This window comes from Nanorana parkeri, unplaced genomic scaffold (genome assembly GCF_000935625.1).
Source record: "Nanorana parkeri isolate BGI_ZX_2015 unplaced genomic scaffold, ASM93562v1 scaffold257, whole genome shotgun sequence".
Classification (NCBI taxonomy): Eukaryota; Metazoa; Chordata; class Amphibia; order Anura; family Dicroglossidae; genus Nanorana; species Nanorana parkeri.
In genome coordinates, this window is record NW_017306525.1 from 183,430 (window position 1) to 203,391 (window position 19,962).

At 39.1% G+C, this 19,962-nt stretch overlaps 1 protein-coding gene across 2 annotated transcripts; it reads left to right on the plus strand.

Annotated features, from left to right (window-relative positions):
- Positions 1-1,141: 1,141 nt before the first annotated feature.
- Positions 1,142-7,754, plus strand: ELF3 (E74 like ETS transcription factor 3). Of its 2 annotated transcripts, none has more exons than XM_018556892.1 (10): positions 1,142-1,269; positions 1,573-1,740; positions 3,052-3,285; positions 3,763-3,813; positions 3,899-3,979; positions 4,382-4,468; positions 4,600-4,663; positions 6,335-6,447; positions 6,772-6,967; positions 7,077-7,754. In XM_018556892.1, exons 1-10 carry the CDS (start codon positions 1,170-1,172, stop codon positions 7,189-7,191), a joined length of 1,209 nt encoding a protein of 402 aa, XP_018412394.1. In that variant the 5' UTR covers positions 1,142-1,169; the 3' UTR covers positions 7,192-7,754. The 2 variants fall into 2 exon arrangements, with proteins under 2 accessions (XP_018412394.1, XP_018412393.1); XM_018556891.1 differs by having other exon boundaries at positions 1,143-1,269; positions 3,055-3,285; positions 4,597-4,677; positions 6,337-6,447.
- Positions 7,755-19,962: the final 12,208 nt, after the last annotated feature.

Below are 19,962 nucleotides of genomic sequence, written 5' to 3' on the forward strand. Positions count from 1 at the left end.
AATGAAGCTGGTGAAGCGCAATCTACGCTTTATCAGTTTATGTGGGGTCCATGGGTGACATTAGGAGTGACATATAAAGAATAAAAGAAAACACAATTTTTTTTTTAAACCCTCCACCCCTACTGATACGCACATACGAACGCAAACATGCACCGCATGCACCTATGTGTGAAAATGACAATTGTGCCACACATGTTGCATATTGCTACGAACGTTGGAGTGACAGCAATAATTCTAAGGCCATCACTCACTGTTAGCTCTGAACTGATGACCAGTGAAAGCTTTGTAAAATGTAACTTATGGGAAATTTTGGGTGCCGCTGTTTTTTGCCATTTTCCTGGTGTTTGCAATTTTAAGGCTTGATATGTTTAGCCTTCGCAACCCCATCCTTTATATTTTACCAAAGAATGGGTTCTATATTGTGTTTGTGTGCACTAAAATTCATTTTAGTGTATTTATTCCTAAATATATTGATTTAGTAAACATTTGAAACCAATATCGTACAACATAAAAAAAGTGCAAATAACACTACTATATTATTACAGGACATCTGCTTTCAGAAAAATATAGAATTATTTGATGGGATTTCAGTAAAAAAAAAAATCAGATTTTTACATGCAGGTTCAAGAAATATATATAAAAAAATTGCTCTGGCAACCAAGTAGATAAAACAAAATACAGTCAGGGGAATTTATCAAAACTGGAGCAGACACAATTTGGAGCAGTTGCCCATAGTAACCAATCAGCGTCTCTCTTTCATTTTCAAAGTTTAACCGAGCAACCTGAAGAGGGAAGCTGATTGGTTACTGTGTGTAAATGCTCCAGATTATGTCTGCTCCAGATAAGATAAATTCCCCCCTAGGATATGTAGTTGAGAACACACTGCTTGAAAGAAACCTCCATTTCCATAAAAGTCTTTAGAAAGGATAGCATGGATGTGGGTAGCAGTAGTAAATATCATAGCTAGTGGTTGGACGTAGCATAGCAAACATTGCTATGTTTATACATCTGTCGCTTCTGGCAATTATTAAACCTCTTGTGCCTTTTCACCTCAGCCAGTTTTAAACTGAGATTGCTATGCAAATTTCTAGGTGGCCTCTGAACTCATGTTATGCACCTGGGGAAAGTCCCATTCTTTGGTTTGCATATAGCTGGTAGAATCACGTTACATGGGTTGGGTGTATATAAAAGTAGTGTTACGCTTTCGGTCTCTTAGTTGCCTTAGTAAGTTATCTTTTGGATTGTTCCTGATTCTGCAAGCCTGCCCAGGTATGTTAACCTTCACCTTGTACTAAAGTGAGGTCTTCTCTCTATTACATAATAAACTACAGCTTCCATGTAATTGATTAGCTGCGCTTTGCATGTTCAGTATGTTAGATTTGAGCTGATTTTACTTTTTGCCTTAAACATAGCATTGTAGACTACGTTTCATCCCTATACAAGTACAGGCAGTTAAAGCATGTATAGAATTTAGTACCTGATCAGCAAAGATATTTCCACTGCCAGTTTTCGGCAAGAGAAAAAAAGGCTATGTTTTGTTTAATACTCAGTGTCTATTGTGTTCTACTTTAGGGACTATGGCGGGAGCAACATGCGACATGAGCAGTATCCTAACAAACTATATTACAACGTTATATCCACCAATCCAAGCTTACCCTGTGTCTGCTGCACTTTTATTAAGCCAAGATAATGACAAGTTCCTTCCGTTTGCAATTCCAGAACCGAAGAGTGAACTAACAGGTAAGAAAAAGCAATATGATACTATAAACAGAAAATATGAAACAGCTTTTGCAAAGAAAAAGAAACAAAAAAAAGAGAGAGAGAGAGAGAGAGAGAGAGAGAGAGAGAGAGAGAAACATAAAGAGAAACATAAAGAGAAACATAAATTGCAATTGTAAGATTAAACAACGCAGGACGCCCTGCAAGCGCAACTACAGGTGAGGACGGCACAGCAGCACCATGTTTCCAGCTAATTTCGTAGAGCATGTCATCTTCTGCAAATCCTTACAGTCATGAGTGTGCATGGTGTGGGCTGTGCAGTTCTAGAAAAGGAGGAATTAGTAAGAACTTCCATCTGGGAAGACCAAGAGCGAGACCTGATAAATGTGCACACACCCTCAAATTGTCTGTACTCGTGCAATAATGTAATACCATCAAGTATGACAGCCCTAGTTTGCATTATAGAATATATATATTATGTGCATATTTATCAACAGACAATTACAGACTGTGTGCAGGTGTGTAAATTAAGTATTCTCACATATTGGGTCAGTTAACCTAAAATTGGCGGTTGTGGAGGAATACAAATTATCGCATCTTATTCTGGTGCATTGTATGTCGAATAAACTATTAAGTCGCCATGCACATAGTTTATTTGGTACATTGTAGAATGTCTTCCACCATCATCCTCATGATGCTCTATTGCGTCGAATATTGACAAACTGTTTTTTTTAATCTATTATTTATTTGGCACAGATTGTGAGATTTTCTTGTGCGAAAAGTCGCACTTGAGAATTTATTATAATTGGTGCATTAGTCACATCTTTCTCTTCAAACCCTTAAAATTAAACTATTATTTGAAGCATTACAAAAAAGCAGGTTTATGTGTGCCAAATATTTGGTGCACTGACAATAGTTCATCTGGCCCAGTGTCTTTTCCTTCATATGAAGTGCATAATAAGCGTCTTATTGTAGACTAATCATTGTTTCATTGATCTGAAACCTCTAGCCACACATATTGGACTTCATTACTAAACTGCGAAGTGTAGTTAAGTAAGCTGACGTAAAGTGATCCATATGGCCCAGGAACACTTTATACAATATTTTTGGGCTGATTTAATGAAGCAGTTGAGAATCTTCACATAATACAGTATATTGTGTGAATATTCACTTGAATTTTTTAATCATGGGTGGATGAAATAAGAAAAAAAAACTTGCTTTGCACATGATTGGACAACTGAAGTGAATATTCTGATGATTCTAATCTCATCTAGTAAATCAGCTTCTTTTTGTGTGTTTGAATGCAAAATAGAATGTTATCTTATTTTTTTGCAGTGGACCCATGTGGGTGGGCCCAGAACATGCCAAACCTGTGGTCCAGAGAGCAGGTGTTGGACTGGTTCAGTTACAGTATGGAGAGGAACAAGTGGGACGCAAGCACTATAGATCTGAAGCAATGTGACATGGATGGGCAACGTCTTTGCCAACTCAGCAGGGCTGATATGAGGACGATGTTTGGGGGACTTGGAGACAAGCTTTATGATCATTTGTGCCAGCTTAAAGAATGTAAGTACTGTGCAATACCAAATAAGCAGTACATTATATGACATTTTTATTGCAACAAAGATAAAAATGCATAGACATAGACATAGGCATCAAGTAAAAACTCAAACTGAGCTGGGGTTGCAAAGATCTGTGTTCAGGAACTACTCGGCGAGCCTTTATTGAATACCAACATAATTTATCAAATACATCAATAATTACTTAAGTGCTAACACAGTAGGTTTTATTTGCTGCAGTTGTAATGCTAGTGTGTTTTTCTATTACCTAGTAAAACATTTTAAATTCAGCAAGCATAAACATCAAATGTATATGTATAATGCCAGGATGCCAGCACTTGCAACACCTTAGTGGTTTGAAGGCTCATGGGTTATGATATTATAAATGAAGTGCACGGAATTGTAAAAAATCCATGTATTGTCAAGTGTTTAGCTTCTGCTTCATATAAGTGTGCTTTACTTATGGCAAAATGTGTTTCTGCAGGGCATACTCCTCCAACAGTGAATCCTGAAATCGGGGATTATGAATTAAATGGTAATACTCCATTTACAAATTTTGCTTCTTTCTTGTTATATTGGTGTTTTTTTCTTTAGTTGATCATTTTTTTTGATTGGTCTAGAAGGCCCGTTTGAGTGGGATCTGATCTGTGACCTAATCCGAAATGACGATCATCTGCAGCATGGAATCAAGAAGGAAATAGGTATGAAACCTTAGAAGTACTATTGGAGGGTGATGGGGGTATGTGGCTTGCCTGAGAAAAGCCATAAAAACACATAATGGGTGTGGAAAATTGTGAAAGGAGCTTGAGTGTTTGAAATGCATGTATTCTGTACAATGTTGACAACATTTTAAGTAAAGGGTGAGGTCAGGGTTTCATGGGTCATTGGTACATAGCTTAGAAAAAAGGAAAGACATGTAGTTTAATTATCAACAAACCTTTGTAGTATACTGGCACTCCTTTATTTGATGGACAAAAGGGACAGCGTGATTTTAATTATAATATGGGACATCCCAGGAATAAGAGACAGTCAACACCTCCAATAAAAATAAAAATACATAAAGTAAGAAAAGGAAAATAATGACTTCGTGTCTGTCTTTTCAGATTTTGACTGTTATGGAGATAGAACAACAGATGCAGGTTATTACTCCGATCCGATCTCTCCAGCAAGCCCTGCATCATGTGCATCTGGTAAGCATGTTCATTTTCTTTAATTCAGTTGCAAACACTGACTGAAGAATATATTACAGCTTTATCGGTAGAACATTTATGGGTTCTTTTCAGCTTTTTCAGCTCATGACTTTTTTTTTTTTCTTTAGCAGGGACATTGCCCTACAGCCCACAAGCTGGAGATTCTTCAGCAGGAAGTGATCTAGATATTAAAAGTCACTTGAACAGAGGTGAGATAATATTGTACAAAGAGATAACCATGCATTTTATAATATTTGTATGATTATTTCCAAAATAAATATTCTATGTTGAACTATTTTCTTTAAGTGCTAAGAATATTGTTTGTGTATTTTCATTTTAAAAAAATGTACTTTCATTTAATTAATGTCATATTGTACAGAAATGGATGCATTTAAAGTAAACCCCTTCTTGAAGTAAGCATGTGGTCTGCTATTGCTGGCTATCTTTTAAAACATGCTAGTCGCCTGACTGTGTTTAGCATCAATACCTCAGAATCACAGAGTTGGAACGTCTGTAGCAAATGAAAGTCAGAATTCCTTTTCTATATAAATGTTGAGGGATGGTGACTCAAATATTGAAGCCAAATCATTAACATGACAACCAGGCAGCTAGCATTTTCAGAGGTTAGCAATGGCAATCTACTTATTTTTTTTAAGAATAGGTCTCTTAAAAACAAATTTAAAAAAGGCAAATAGAAAAATAAAAAAATAGAAAGTTACATGAGAGAATGATTAATTTGTAATTAGTTCCTCATTACCATTACCCCCAGTTGTCAGGTTTAAAGTTCACTAAACATACAATACTTCCTCCTATGAAAAATGTGATAACAGATATCACCTCAGTCTTTATATTACGAGCACTGGGGGTCATAGGCCAGTGGCACTAAGGCGTTGGAACACTTTTACAATACATAATCCTGCCGTGTATTCTTGACATTATAGTAGCAACATTCCTTCATCAAGGTATAGTCACATTTTTTCATAAGCCGTGCACGTAATGTTTTTATTAAATTAACATTCATGTTTCATATGGCCTCTGTCAATAAAAGTCAGATTATTCCACATCTGGGATCAACGACTAACAATTCAGGCAGCAGAAATGCTCAGCAGGGGCATGGATTGTACAAATAAAGGTTGCCCTATGACAGTGTAAACAAGTACCAAATCCAGTTATTATGTGATGCACAAGCCTCATAAAGAAAACAAAAAACATCCTTTACCTTCCCTTACTGAGCCAAAATGTATGTGTTTCAAATGCTCTCCCTACGAGACGCCGCTGCTCACATTGGGAGTGTTTTAGCCAAAGAGGCAGTGCTGTCAATTCAGAAAGCACTGGGCAGGACTAGGTGTGACCAGGTGCTGATTGACAAGCTACAGGTTTGTGAATCAGCAGTGACAATGCTAATAGCCACTCCCCTGAAACATTTTTTCCATCCCACTGTAGTGAAAGTAGGCACAAGTATCCATGAGAGTGGCAACTTTGCTCTGAATTGCAGTGCAGCATCCTTGCCACACTATTGAAAGAAGCTACATTAGGTGAACTGGTAGTCTCAACATGTATTTGTGGTACTTTGCAGGTAGACTAAGAGAAAGCTGTAAGTGCAAATTGACCTATAATTAAGTGCAGAAGCACATATTTGTTTTAATTGAAGGCTATAGTTCTACTTTAAGGATACATGACTTAAGAGTGAGGGTAACATCAGAAAGCCAACCTTTACGTTATTATCATGAAGGGGCAGAATATTAACTAATATTTTTCTTTAATATCAAAACATATATAAACAAAATAGTAGAAAACGCATACAAGGTTATTTAGTGTGTTCTGCTATTTAATGACAATATGATTGATACTTTCTGCCTCCCATTTAGATGTCTTCTCAAACAAAAGTGATGGTACCCCAAACAAGAGAAGGCGGGGAAGACCCAGAAAGTTGAACTCCGGCTGCAGAGACATCCTGGAGACAAAAAAGAGCAAGCATGGTGAGTAGAATTTCTATATGCGAAGGAAAGTTGTTCATAACATATTTTCCTTGTTATGAAAAGCACATCTAGGAAAAAAAAAAGGGTTTATATGGCTGTTGCCCATAACAACAAACCAAGTTTAATTTTTTTTGAGTTTACCAAGCAGTGAAAAATATCAACCCGAATAAATGTTATGGATAACAGTTTATTTAAATACATAATTAAAAAAACATATTTTATGTGGATTATGAAAAACTCTTCTCTTATACAAAGCAAGTTTTTGCATTAGATAACTTTGACTATATTTCTCAGATTTAATTATTTTCTAATATTCTTTCCTAGCAGCACGTGGTACACACCTCTGGGAGTTTATCCGCGATATATTGTTGCATTCGGATTTGAATGATGGCCTTTTGAAGTGGGAGGACAGAACCGAAGGGGTCTTCAAATTCCTTCGCTCAGAGGCAGTAGCCCAACTGTGGGGACAAAAGAAGAAGAATGCTAGTATGACATATGAGAAACTTAGTCGAGCCATGAGGTTAGTGTCATTCCTGCCTTACCATAACAATAAAATGCAAAATTACAATAACAGCTTAAGCAAAAGTTACATTTAAATAAATTTAAAATCTTTATTCTTATCTTCGCAGATACTACTATAAACGGGAAATCCTCGAGCGTGTAGATGGCCGCAGACTGGTATATAAATTTGGGAAGAACGCCACTGGATGGCAGCTGAGTGACAAAGTGTCTCAAGGATGTTAAACGCAGAATGGAAGATACATAGTGTGGATATTCTTCCACTGTGCATAATTACGTCAGAACTCAACCTTTTTTATAAGGACGTTGATGTAGCATCATTATTACGGTGCCAAAAACTTAAGCTGATATTTTAGCTTCTGTAGGTTGTTGTAAACCAGTTTTATTATTGTATTTGAGATTTTTCTCATTGAAAATGTTTTCAGTTTCTTTAAAGTAGTTAATGTGAATTGTAAGCGAGCAAAGGGTTGCTAATGTACACAATCTATTGTACATCTGGGCTGAGTCCTATTAAAGGGATTCAAGTCATTAGCTAAACAAACCTTTGCTGCAGCAGGGCTATTCATTAATCTTCTTTTTTAACTCTTGAATATTTGATTTGCGTAGTTTCTATGATAATGTATTTTTTTTTTTTTGTACCTCTAAAGGTAGAAAAGAAGTGTTTTCAAGTAAATATATTGAAAAGGAAAGCTTTTGAGGTTGTAGATTTTGAGAAGCTTCCCATGCACAGCATGACTTTTAGACTGGATTGTTTTAGACCCAGTCTATAAACAAATGGCTTGTGTATGGCGCATCAACCACTGTCCCAATTGTTAAGATTCAGCAATATGTACCGATTTTAAAGGAAAATCAGATCATATAAGAATCCAGAGCATACAAAAGCAGCTGAATGTCTATATGATCAGATATGTTAATCTGTAGATCTGTTTTCCTAGAAAAATAAAGTAACTCGTAAAACTGAAAAATTTTGATTCAGTAAGGCAGTGAGCAATGGGAAAACTACAGTAACCCATCACGGCATTTAATAAATTATTTTTGTAATGGCTGATAACAAATTATTGAACGTTGATTGGTTAAATAGCACTGTAGTAATCTTTATATAGTGTCGTTTGTCAAAGACCATTTTGTAAACATACCGCAGTTCCACAAAGGTAGTTGTAGCCTTAATATAGGCATAGTAATGTTAGTGCTATTTGTACTGATAATATATGCATTTCTTGTAAATATTGCCTTTTAGATAGATTCTAACTTTCTCTAAGCGCTTTTTCCTACTGACTATTTCAATGTATTTTTGTATTTCTCTAATAATTCAGCTGGACTGTCATGTAAATAATATATTTTTTATATAAAGAAATTTTTATGTGTGCAGTGTAATGTAAACTAAGGTTTTTAAAATAAAGATCTATTGTAAATATGTTAAACATTACTGGTTATGTAACTGTTTGAAGAAAAGAACAAAAGTATAGAATTAAAGTGGCTTATAAAAGGGAAGGTGCCTGATCCAATCCTTTTCTTTTAGAAATCTATTGCTTGCAGTCGAGTGAGCACAGATCTGTCGGTTGGTCAATCTTTGAAATGGAAGGTTGGTTGACATATCACTATTTAACGTCTTTGGGTGGATTTATTAAAACTGGAGCGAACAAAATCTGGATCAGCTATGCATGGCAACCAATCAGCTTCTCTCTTTCATTTTCAAATCTTAACTGAACAAACTGAAGAGAGAAGCTGATTGGTTGCCATGGGCAACTGCTCAAGATATTTTTCTGCTCCAGTTTTGATAAATTCCCCTCATTCTGTTATAGTGTCGTATGCCCAACATTTTTCCCTCTCTTAGTAATAAGCAAGCGCATGCACCATTTTTAAAACATAACACTTTTTTAACTTTTTGGCATTTCAGACTTTTCAATTTTTTTGGAATAAAGCCTTAAAGTGGTATTAAAGTCTTGGTTTTTTTTTTACGTATATCTACTGCTGGCAATCAGTAGATATATGCCACAACATTTGAAAAAATACATTGTCAAATAGACAATAACTTACCTGTGTCTGCACTGCTCGCTCCCAGCTGCAGAACTCGGCTTCCCCAAATGGCCATGCAGAAGATGATGTGTGAGGGCGCATGCACACTCAATATCACTGGCGGGGAGATGAGGAGAGGCACAGTATAAGTGAATGCATGCAGCTGGGAGCGTGCACACCGCACAGACTCAGTGGGACAGGAAGAAAGTGGAGTCTGCACTGGATCAGAGAGCGGCACCAGCGCCGGAGGGACTGTTGGAAACAAATGGAAGGAAGATTTTTGGAACAAGGGGCATCACATAAGGTAAGTACTTAAAGCAGCATGGGGGGGGAATAAAAAAATAGGAGCCTTTAATGTCACTTTAACATATATCAAGAACAGAAAGTAGCTTTTAAATAGATACTAGTAAAAATAGCTATGATCTCCTTGAGAAAAAAAAATACCCAGCTTGCCATATTAAACTCTAAGAAATAGTTATAATAAGGGTTTTAAGTGAGTTCTTTTAAGGCCATTTTACATCGTGTACAAGTCCAGTGGCCCTCCTGGATCTTCAGAAAAGACAAGTGTGATTGGTTTGCCAGTGTGCTATTAGAGGGAATTAGATGTGGGCAGTAACCCTGAAGAATTTAGCTGGATGCAGAAAAACCTGGAAGAATCTGGATAAGCAGAAGCCTTCGTTTGAAGCGACCTTGGGGAGTGAAGCTCGGAAAAAATGAAGGCTGACGGTCCATTAGTTGAGGAAACTATTGTCATGCTCTGAGCCCTGGAAACTGCTGTCACAAAAGGCTGTCACAAAAGAACCTCTGGTGGGACAGAAGAGACTGGAAGATTGTAAGTGTCAAACCCCCTCTAGGCTATACTGTAGTTTCTCAATCCATAACCACAACTGACACACAGTATCATTAATGTACCCCTTTGGAATAAAACATAGCATAATTGTTATGCATTAAAAACTATATACAATATTTTTTCCTTTTCACATGACACCATTTGAGAAAGGATGGTTCCCTGCATACTTTTCTACTTCACATTTCTATTTCTATTTGCAATGACTGGGTAACATTGGCAGCATTTAAGTAAACGGGTCACCAGAAAGGTAAGTATATTCACACTTCTCTTGTGTATACTTGTATATAAAAGCAGGTGTGCTTTTATATACAAGTGCTCCTATGCTGACAGGGTCATGTTAAAGCAAGTAATAATAGTACTGGGATCTTAAATAAATAAAGCTCACAAACAAATACAGTATCTCACAGAGGTGAGTACGCCCTCACATTTTTGTAAATATTTTATTATATCATTTCATGTGGCGACAGAAGAAATGACACTTTGCTACAATGTGAAGTAATGAGTGTACAGCTTGTATATCAGTGTACATTTGCTGTCCCCTCAAAATAACTCAACACACAGACATTAATGTCTAAACCGCTGGCAACAAAAGTGAGTACACCCCTAAGTTAAAATGCCCAAATTGGGCCCAAATAGCCATTTTCCCTCCCCGGTGTCATATGACTCGTTAGTGTTACCAGGTCTCAGGTGTGAATGGGGAGCAGGTGTGTTACATTTGGTGTTATCGCTCTCACTCTCTCATACTGGTCACTGGAAGTTCAACATGGCACCTCATGGCAAAGAACTCTCTGAGGATCTGAAAAAAAGAATTGTTGCTCTACATAAAGATGGCCTAGGCTTTAAGAAGATTGCCAAGACCCTGAAACTGAGCTGCACCACGGTGGCCAAGACCATACAGTGGGTTAAACAGGACAGGTTCCACTCAGAACAGGCCTCGCCATGGTCGACCAAAGAAGTTGAGTGCACGTGATCAGCGTCATATCCAGAGGTTGTCTTTGGGAAATAGCGTTATGAGTGCTGCCAGCATTGCTGTAGAGGTTGAAGGGGTGGGGGGTCAGCCTGTCAGTGCTCAGACCATACGCCGCACACTACATCAAATTGGTCTGCATGGCTGTCGTCCCAGAAGGAAGCCTCTCCTAAAGATGATGCACAAGAAAGCCCGCAAACAGTTTGCTGAAGACAAGCAGACTAAGGACATGGATTACTGGAACCATGTCCTGTGGTCTGATGAGACCAAGATAAACTTATTTGGTTCAGATGGTGTCAACGGTGTGTGGCGGCAACCAGGTGAGGAGTACAAAGACAAGTGTGTCTTGCCTACAGTCAAACATGGTGGTGGGATTGTCATGGTCTGGGGCTGCATGAGTGCTGCCTGCACTGGGAAGCTACAGGTCATTGAGGGAACCATGAATGCCAACTTGTACTGTGACATACTGAAGCAGAGCATGATTCCCTCCCTTCGGAGGCTGGGCCGCAGGGCAGTACTCCAACATGATGACGATCCCAAACACACCTCCAAGATGACCACTGCTTTGCTAAAGAAGCTGAGGGTAAAGGTGATGGACTGGCCAAGCATGTCTCCAGACCTAAACCCTATTGAGCATCTGTGGGGCATCCTCAAACAGAAGGTGGAGGAGCTCAAGGTCTCTAACATCCACCAGCTCCGTGATGTCGTCATGGAGGAGTAGAAGAGGACTCCAGTGGCAACCTGTGAAGCTCTGGTGAACTCCATGCCCAAGAGGGTTAAGGCAGTGCTGGAAAATAATGTTGGCCACACAAAATATTGACACTTTGTGCCCAATTTGAACATTTTCACTTAGGGGTGTACTCACTTTTGTTGCCAGCGGTTTAGACATTAATGGCTGTGTGTTGAGTTGTTTTGAGGGGACAGCAAATGTACACTGATATACAAGCTGTACGCTCACTACTTTACACTGTAGCAAAGTGTAATTTCTTCTGTGTCATCACATGAAATTATATAATAAAATATTTACAAAAATGTGAGGGGTGTACTCACTTCTTTGAGATACTGTACATGTCTTAGTAAAAAAAAAAATATTTATTTTAAAAAGAAATAGGCAGTAATCCATATGGATTATTCTGAATTAACCTTTATTTCTGATTAATTCCCTACACTCACTGATTATACTGTATGTCTGGAGACGAGGAAATATGTGGCATCTCTGTACCAAAGCTGACTCAAGATTAGATCGTGGCCAGAGCAGGAGATTAGTCAGTGGCTAAAGTAGGAAACTAGACCACATCTGGAATGGCTGGTGCAGGAAAATAGACAAAAGCTGAACAGCTGCTGCAATGGTAAGTGCGGGAGAGTAGACAGCTATGTGGGACAATTGACAGCAGGTGGTGCAGGAGACTAAAGAGCAATGGAGCAAGAGAATGGACAGTGTCTGAAGCAATAGAATGTAGAGTAGCAGAGAAGACAACAGTTGGTGCCACACATAGGACAGAAGGTGGTGCAGCAAACTGGAGAGTGTCTGTTGCAGAGACTGGACAGAACCTGGTGAGGCAGAGTCAATAGCAGCAAGAGTAGCAGACTGGAGAGTGGCTGATGTGGGAGACTGGGCAACAACAGAAAATACTGGTACTGGAAAGGCTAAAGAGGCTGGTACAGGAGACTGTACAGCATCTGGTATAAAGGATCGAACAATGGCTGGAGCAAAAGACTAGACAATGGTGCGGGTGGTTGGTGCAGAAGAAAATGACTGGTATAGCAGAATAGTTCCAATTTAGAGCAATGAGGGGGAAAAAGCAAAGTAAAATACATTGTTTGAGATGACAGCAGTGCATGATGTCAGCAAATAGACAACATTATCTATAACCAGGACCGATTCTGTTGTGGGTAGCTTTAAGTGATTGGGGAGCAGCAATGGTGTTTTATAGGAAGCTTCAGTCTGGAATTTTTTTCTCCATATCACTGTAGGATGTATCCATCTCCTTTTGGCAAATATTTGACCACCTGGACACACTTAAATTCTCATTTAGCATTTGAGATACCACCGCACTCACCTATGGAAGAAGTATAGTCAACAGTGACACTTCATTACCACCCTCCTCCTCACCATGATTCTTGTGGGTGCACAAGGTGCACGTGAGGAAACTGCTATGATATTTGTTTACTACTATCTATGATGCATCTAATTTTGAGTATGATAATTGCAAAGTGGTAGATGGGATATGGCAACCTATTCAGGGTTAGGAAAGGAGGTAAGATAATTAAGCCACCACAATGTATCACCAAAAAGACCACACGATCATCAACTGCTGTTTCTACTGCTATTCACCACAATGGGGTTGATTTAGTACAATCAAACAGGCTATTCACGTTACAAGGAAATTTCCACTTTGCAAGGGATTTTTCCTTTACCTTATTGAATGAGGTGAAGCTCTTCTAACTTTCATCATCCAAACATGTGCAACAAAAAATACTGTTTATTAATTTCCTTGCACAAGACTGGGAATTATTTGCAGTAGATTTTCACCATATTCATTAACTTAGGGGAAAATCCCCTTGCAAAATAAAATATCACCTGCAAAGTGAACAGCCTATTTAGCTTTATTAAAACAACCCCAATGTACAAGCCTGGTGAAGGATTTGTCATATGCGGCAAGAAAGGACTGGTGGTAAAAGAAAGTAGTTGAAACAGAGCAGCTTATCTAGTAGACTCTGAGCCCCAAGTTCCCTCTCTTCACTGCTTTTGAAATAATTTAAGTCTCTACAGTCCCTGAAATACATTTAAGCAGGTCCTTTTTAGAGTGCAGCAGTTGAAAATGAGGTGAATGGATTTCTTCAAAATATAACTTTTTACTGAAATGATCTCTTATCGTAAGAAAACATAACAGTTCGTCACAATAAAGATAGAAATTATGAATGTTCATTTTGGCTGATAACGCCTGACGCACCTTTTTCCCTCATTATATTAGACTCTGCATTAACTTTTACTCTCTCCAGTCCCCATAAGAGAGCAATCTTAATATATCTGGGGAACATGGATGATGTTACCATGCTTCCCCAGTATTGGGGGGACACTGACCAATAGTTACATATTGATTGCATTAAGTCCTCTACTCTGAGAATAAGATGCTACTCCTATCCCAAGCTCAGATCCAAATGTGAAATGTTGCTCTTTTACATACACTCTCTCCTCATTGTGACATAACTCTCTAAACACCAGAAACAGCAGTCTGTAACCATACAACTCCTATGGGAGACCTTTATAGGGCCTATAACACAACTATGACTTATATAACACTTCCTTGGCAGTCAAATAGTTGATTGGGGATTTTTTGCAATCATATTTTTCTTGCCGACGCTGTGATAAAAAATATCTTGTCATTTGATTATTTATGTTAAATATGATATGTCATTTATGTGTGTGTTAATGTTCAGAAAGTAAGGGCACCAAACCAAAAGGTTAAAAAGTCCAAAAGTGCCTTTAATTGTTCACAATTTAATCAAAGATAAAAAAAGCCAACATGTTTTGTGGGCTACAACACTCCCTCTTCATCAGAATGGGCTAAGGATTTGATTGGACTCAAAAGATACTATAACCAAATATGTCTGTATATAATTTAAGAAAAAAAATTCCTTTAGGACTGGAATTGTAATTGGCAGTGGCACTACTTTTGAATTGGTACCCTGTATTTCTGAACATTGAGTCACTGATGGTTACCCAACAAGGGAGGCCTGTTTTGTTTGGGAGCTGCTCTGCCAAGGGGTGAGAGCGGGACCACAGGAAATTGGTAGAAAGACGCTGGCTGTGGTTCAACCTGAACTGGGCTGGAGGCACTAGATGGAGGAAGAAGCTAGAGAGAGCACTGGAAAGGGGAAATTAAAGCTTGGCATATTTTTAATACAGGAGGGGGGCCTTAATTTAAAAAAATGGAAATACAGTTTAACATAATGGGTGACCTGACTGACCAAACGGTAGGTAGGGCCAAGTTTGACCTCTAAAGAAAGTGCTGAGGTTTGCTGAATTGGATTGTAGCATCACCGCCCTTCAATCAGTTAGGGGAAGCCTTTTTCCATTGATAAAAATACGCTGAATGGCCACTGTACCGAGCGAATGACCCCCAGTGTTTTCACAGCAGAGGGGAAGTTGCTCAGCACAGTGGTAATACCAGGATCTGGAAGATTGCTGTAAAGAACTATGTTAGCTCCGGGTACTAAAGTAGTAGCCCCCGTGAGTTGCTCAGGTATGACATATGCACACGATCAGTGGACCAAACTGGACCAATGTAGGTATGCATAAAACGTTATACCTGGAGTTCAGCTATAAAGTTTTTAGAAAACGCCAAGCACCCAGCTCATTGTTCTATGGCTAATCTTAAAATTGTATTCCATGAGACTTTATAGGTGAGTATCACATCACTAGACTGCAAAATAACTGAATTTGCCTGTTGGCAAGTTTCATTGAGTTATACAGGGATTATATGTCCTAACAATAGATATAGTAATAGATAGTACTGTAACAGATCAACGGTGCTTTACACAGTTTACTTTATAAGTGAAGGCTGTCAGGGAAAACACTGAGAACATTTGTGTTGAGCGAGAAAGCTAGCAAGGGGTAAGAAATTACCATCCACCAGTCTTATGAACAATATAGGTAGAGTTTATTTCTAGGATCAGAGACGTGAGATGTCTCAGGGTATCACAAAGCTTCTTCTACTTAGCAGGCAGGTGTTTCTGGCTACATTCCACAGGATCAAGTTACCTAAGTCATTTACAGTAAGAAAGGATGTGAGGGGGCGGTGAAAGAGGGACAGGGAGCGGCCCTTCCAAGTAAACAGAATTGAGCAATAAGTTGGGCCGCCAGCGTTACTGTTGCTGAGAAATGAAACTAAAGGAGATGTTGGGAGGGGGAGATGAAAATGCAGTTATTTAAGTTAATAAATAATCAGTTTACTGACTCTCTAAAAAGTTATTATCAACCATTTCAATCCATAATGAGAATCATATATGTTATTCACTTCTTTTGAAGAAATTACTTCAGTCTGCCTTAATGACCTAAACTGTTTAAGCTCTACAAAGTTATTGATATATGTAGGCCATTACTCTCCTTCCACCTGGTAACCAGTGTTGCAAGTAGGGCCTGAGCACACATGAGCATGAGCATTTCGGGTGATCATAAAAACATTTTTGAGCATTTTTGTCCTTTTTTTGTTGTGTGAACAAATGTTTTTGAAGAGCTTTTCATGTGTTTTCAAGTTTCAGGTGTTTGTGTTTTGCACAACGATAAGCAGTATAGTCTGTGACATCATAAGTCGTTGTTGTACTTGGTTTTATTTTTTTTATTTTTCTGTGTGGCGCTATTGGAACTCTAAGTCTGGGTAAACTTTCAACACAATTTCTTACCAGGCCCTCTGCCCCTTGCCAGGATTCTTGTAATGGGCATATCCCTGGGGTCATAGAGGTTCTTGTGGGCCCTCATCCTACTCCTAACACTTAAGCGTAAAATTCAGCCAAAATTCCAAAATTTGTTTTGTAAACATTAACTTCCCCAATCCACGCTAAACAGCGAGAATGGGGGAATCCCCCTGCTAGTCTATTGTAGTCTGACAGCAGCGGGTGTGCGGCTGGCAAAATATCTATACAGTGTTTGCAGGATTGTGCCAGAATTCGAGCAGTGTATAGCCAGCTTAAGTGTGTCTTCCTGGGGAGCTCCAATCCAATGAAACTAAGCATCTAGCAGACAATCAAAGAGTATTTTTTGGAGCTGAGAACAAATTGTGCTGCAATAGTGAGCATTTAAAATGGTAAAGTCACCTAATCACATTTGTCACTCTGTAGTGTAACCACACCTGACAAATTAAAAGTTGCTGTAAGATTTGTCAGGGTTAAAAAACTTGCCTCAAAGAAAATTCTCACCAAAGATAAAAAGAATAGCTTATGGCATGTAGAGCATAATGTACCTTCATGAAATGAAAGAAAATAGCACTGTCTTATAAAAGGAAAGTTATGAACCTTTTTGCCTCCCACTCTTTGCTATGCATGGACAGAATGCCTGTGTGTAGGATCATGTCATAGCCCACAAGTCCTGCTGTGTGGGGAGGGTGGGAACAGTTCCAGAACCACATCTCAAGGATATGTTAGGGTCTAAAAGAGTTAGGTGGCTGCTAAGGGGAGCACTTTCAGACAAGCTTGCTTAGTCCACTGTTGGTTTCAGTTTGAAGGCACACTTCTATCCCGAGAGATAGGCTAAAGTTTTTTACATGGAGGGAATCTTAGTCTTTGTTTTGTTTTCCTTGTAAACCCTATCCTTCTCTCCCCTGGACCCTGATCCAATAAAACTTGCAAGCAAAGATTTACAGAGTGGATGTCGGTCATGCATTCTCCGCTGGTGTGGCAGTTTATTGTTGGGTTTATTTAAAAGACAGGTCACCACTTGAAGCGGTAGGTGAACCCAAAATTTCCAGCAGCTACTTGAGAGGCCTTTGCTACATAAATAAAAAATTGTGTGGTTGCAGGATGCGGTTGCCCTGATTCTTCAAGCTATCTTTTTATAGGTGTATTTACTGCGGTCTGCCACATGCTTCTCAAATCACCAATCCAGTTATGTAGAACTAAGAATCCTTACAGATCCACTACCTCAATAAAACTAGTAATGCTCATGATTTTGAGCATCATTACCGATTATCAGGGTACATTTATTGTGCTAGAAAGCAAAAATAAATGCCCCTGGCAGTTGTATGCATTCACATGCATGCATCTCTCTAGTGTATTGCATGCCCACATCTTTTTGGTGAACATTCTTATCTTCATTTTTGAGACATGCACACTACTGTCTCCAGGCAAATTAGTAAGCCGAAACACTAACAGAGATGATCTGGCACACTGCTGGAAGTATGATATGATCCCAGGTTTTTACTTTCAGGAAAATAGTTAGGGTTATTTTTAAGCCTGGGAAATCCTTGGAAAGACTGTTCTGGAAATCAAGAACACCTAGTCAACCTAACTTAGTCTGGGAACATTTAGCGAGTTCATTTATCAATTTCACATTTCCAAACTTTACTTCAATTATACTTTTTGGGTCATTAATCAAAGGGCAACATTTAAACCATTAAGGTGATTTTTAAAGGAAAACTGGTGTTAAAGCCTAACTTCAGGCTGATTTTTTAAATTGGTGCCCAAGCTGGATTAAAAATAAAACAGCAGCTCTGACTGCAATACTCACCTCCTCTCCAGCACTGTCACCTGCACTAATTCCTTTTAGCTACTAGATGTCCAAAGGTGCATTCAATGCACCCTGCACTACATTGATGATAGGAACACTATCTGTATCAGTGAGGAGCACCCAGCACCAAAGAAGAGGCAAAAAGCAGAGATCCCAATGCATGATGAGACTGGCTGGCTAGAAGGTATCTGGAAAAGGTAAGTATAAACTAGGGATGCACTAGTCTTGATATCGGTGCTGACACCAAGTATTTGCAAGTACAAGCAAATGCTCGATACTATTCCCGATACAGGAACTTCCGGTATCAGGAAGCCTGGCTAATCAGGAAGTCAGACGGTGTGTAATGACATACCGCCCGGTTCCTGATTGGTGGGGGGATTTGGTCAATCAGGAAGCCAGGTGGCGAGTCATTACCCACCTCCCCCGGCTTCCTGATTGGCCAGAAAGCCGGCTTCAATCTTCCTCGTCACCTGGTGACGAGGAAGCATTAAGCTGGCTAACTGGCTAATCAGGAAGCCGGGCGGCAAGTCATAACACGTCACGCGGCTTCCTTAATGGGACTTCCGGTGTTGGTATTTGGTTTCAGCAAGTACCGAGAAAAAAATATCGGTACTCGTACTCGGTACTGAAAAACCGGTATCGGTGCATCCCTTGTATAAAAAAAGATAAATCATAAGATGAGGCAGGTGGTGGCTCCAGGGGGGAGGGGCAGGTGATTGGGGGTCAGGGCCCAGTTTTGAGCAATTATGGATGAAAATTAACAGAGATGTGCTGGTGGAATTTTCATACGATAAGTTAAAGGAGAGCTCCAGGAAATAAAATTGGAAAGGACAGCAGGAGGTAAGAGTAATTTGTTAATCGTACTTACTTCCATGCTGTCCTTTCCTAGATATATCTCTCTTAAAACTGTTCAATAAGTGCTGCAGTGCTGTAAGGCTCATTTCACACGGGTGCCTTCAGTTCCGCTCAGCAGGGGATCCATGCACGGATCCCCCGGCTTTGCAGAAATCCAGCCCTGCATATTTCTAGTAGGAATGTTATGCTGAAAAGAGATCCAGTTCAGTTACAATTATATAATTCTTAAACAGATTTTGTTGTTTTAATTTAAAAGCAGATTGTACCTAGTTGAAATAACACTTTTTTTTAGGGCTGGTAATGATTAAAATTTTCATGTTCGATTAATCGAAAAAAAATTGAATCGATTAATTTTGATTAATTATAACGCACATACAGATTCATCTACATTGGCCTATACACATACAGCACAGCAATGAAGTAATTAAATTAACTAGGATCACACTAATCCAGCACGTTATTTATCTCACGTGCCCCACTCAATATGGCCGCCACTTGAGTGGGGTAACTCAGAATAATAACGTGCTGGATTAATGTTATCCTAGTTTTATTTACTTTATTTACCATTTTATTACTTTATTGCTGTGCTGTATGTGTATAGGCCAATGCCTTGGCTGGCGCTCGTGCAGAAAGTTTCTTGGGCAAACTCACCGGCCCAAGTGGCTCCGTCGGCTAACGAAGGGGGGAGGAGTCTCTGGTGACATCACAGACATTGACTTCACTGGACTCCTCCCCCTTCCCTTCATTAGCCGTCACGGACATCGACGTCACCGGACTCCTCCCCCCTTCCCTTTGTTAGCCGACGGAGCCACTTGGGGAAGGGGGAGGAGTCCGGTGATGTCGATGTCCGTGACATCACCGGATCGCCGACGGGACTCCCGGAAGCCGGCGCAGAGGTGAGTGTTTTCATTAGCGATCAAAATAATTTTAATCGATCAAAAAGTTTAACGATTAATCGAGAAATTAATCTTTAATTTCCACAGCCCTACTTTTTTTCAAGGAAAATTTGTCATTGCTAGCTATGCACAATCGTTTTCTATTTTTATTGTTCTACTTTTTTAACTGTTGTTCCCACAGAGAGAC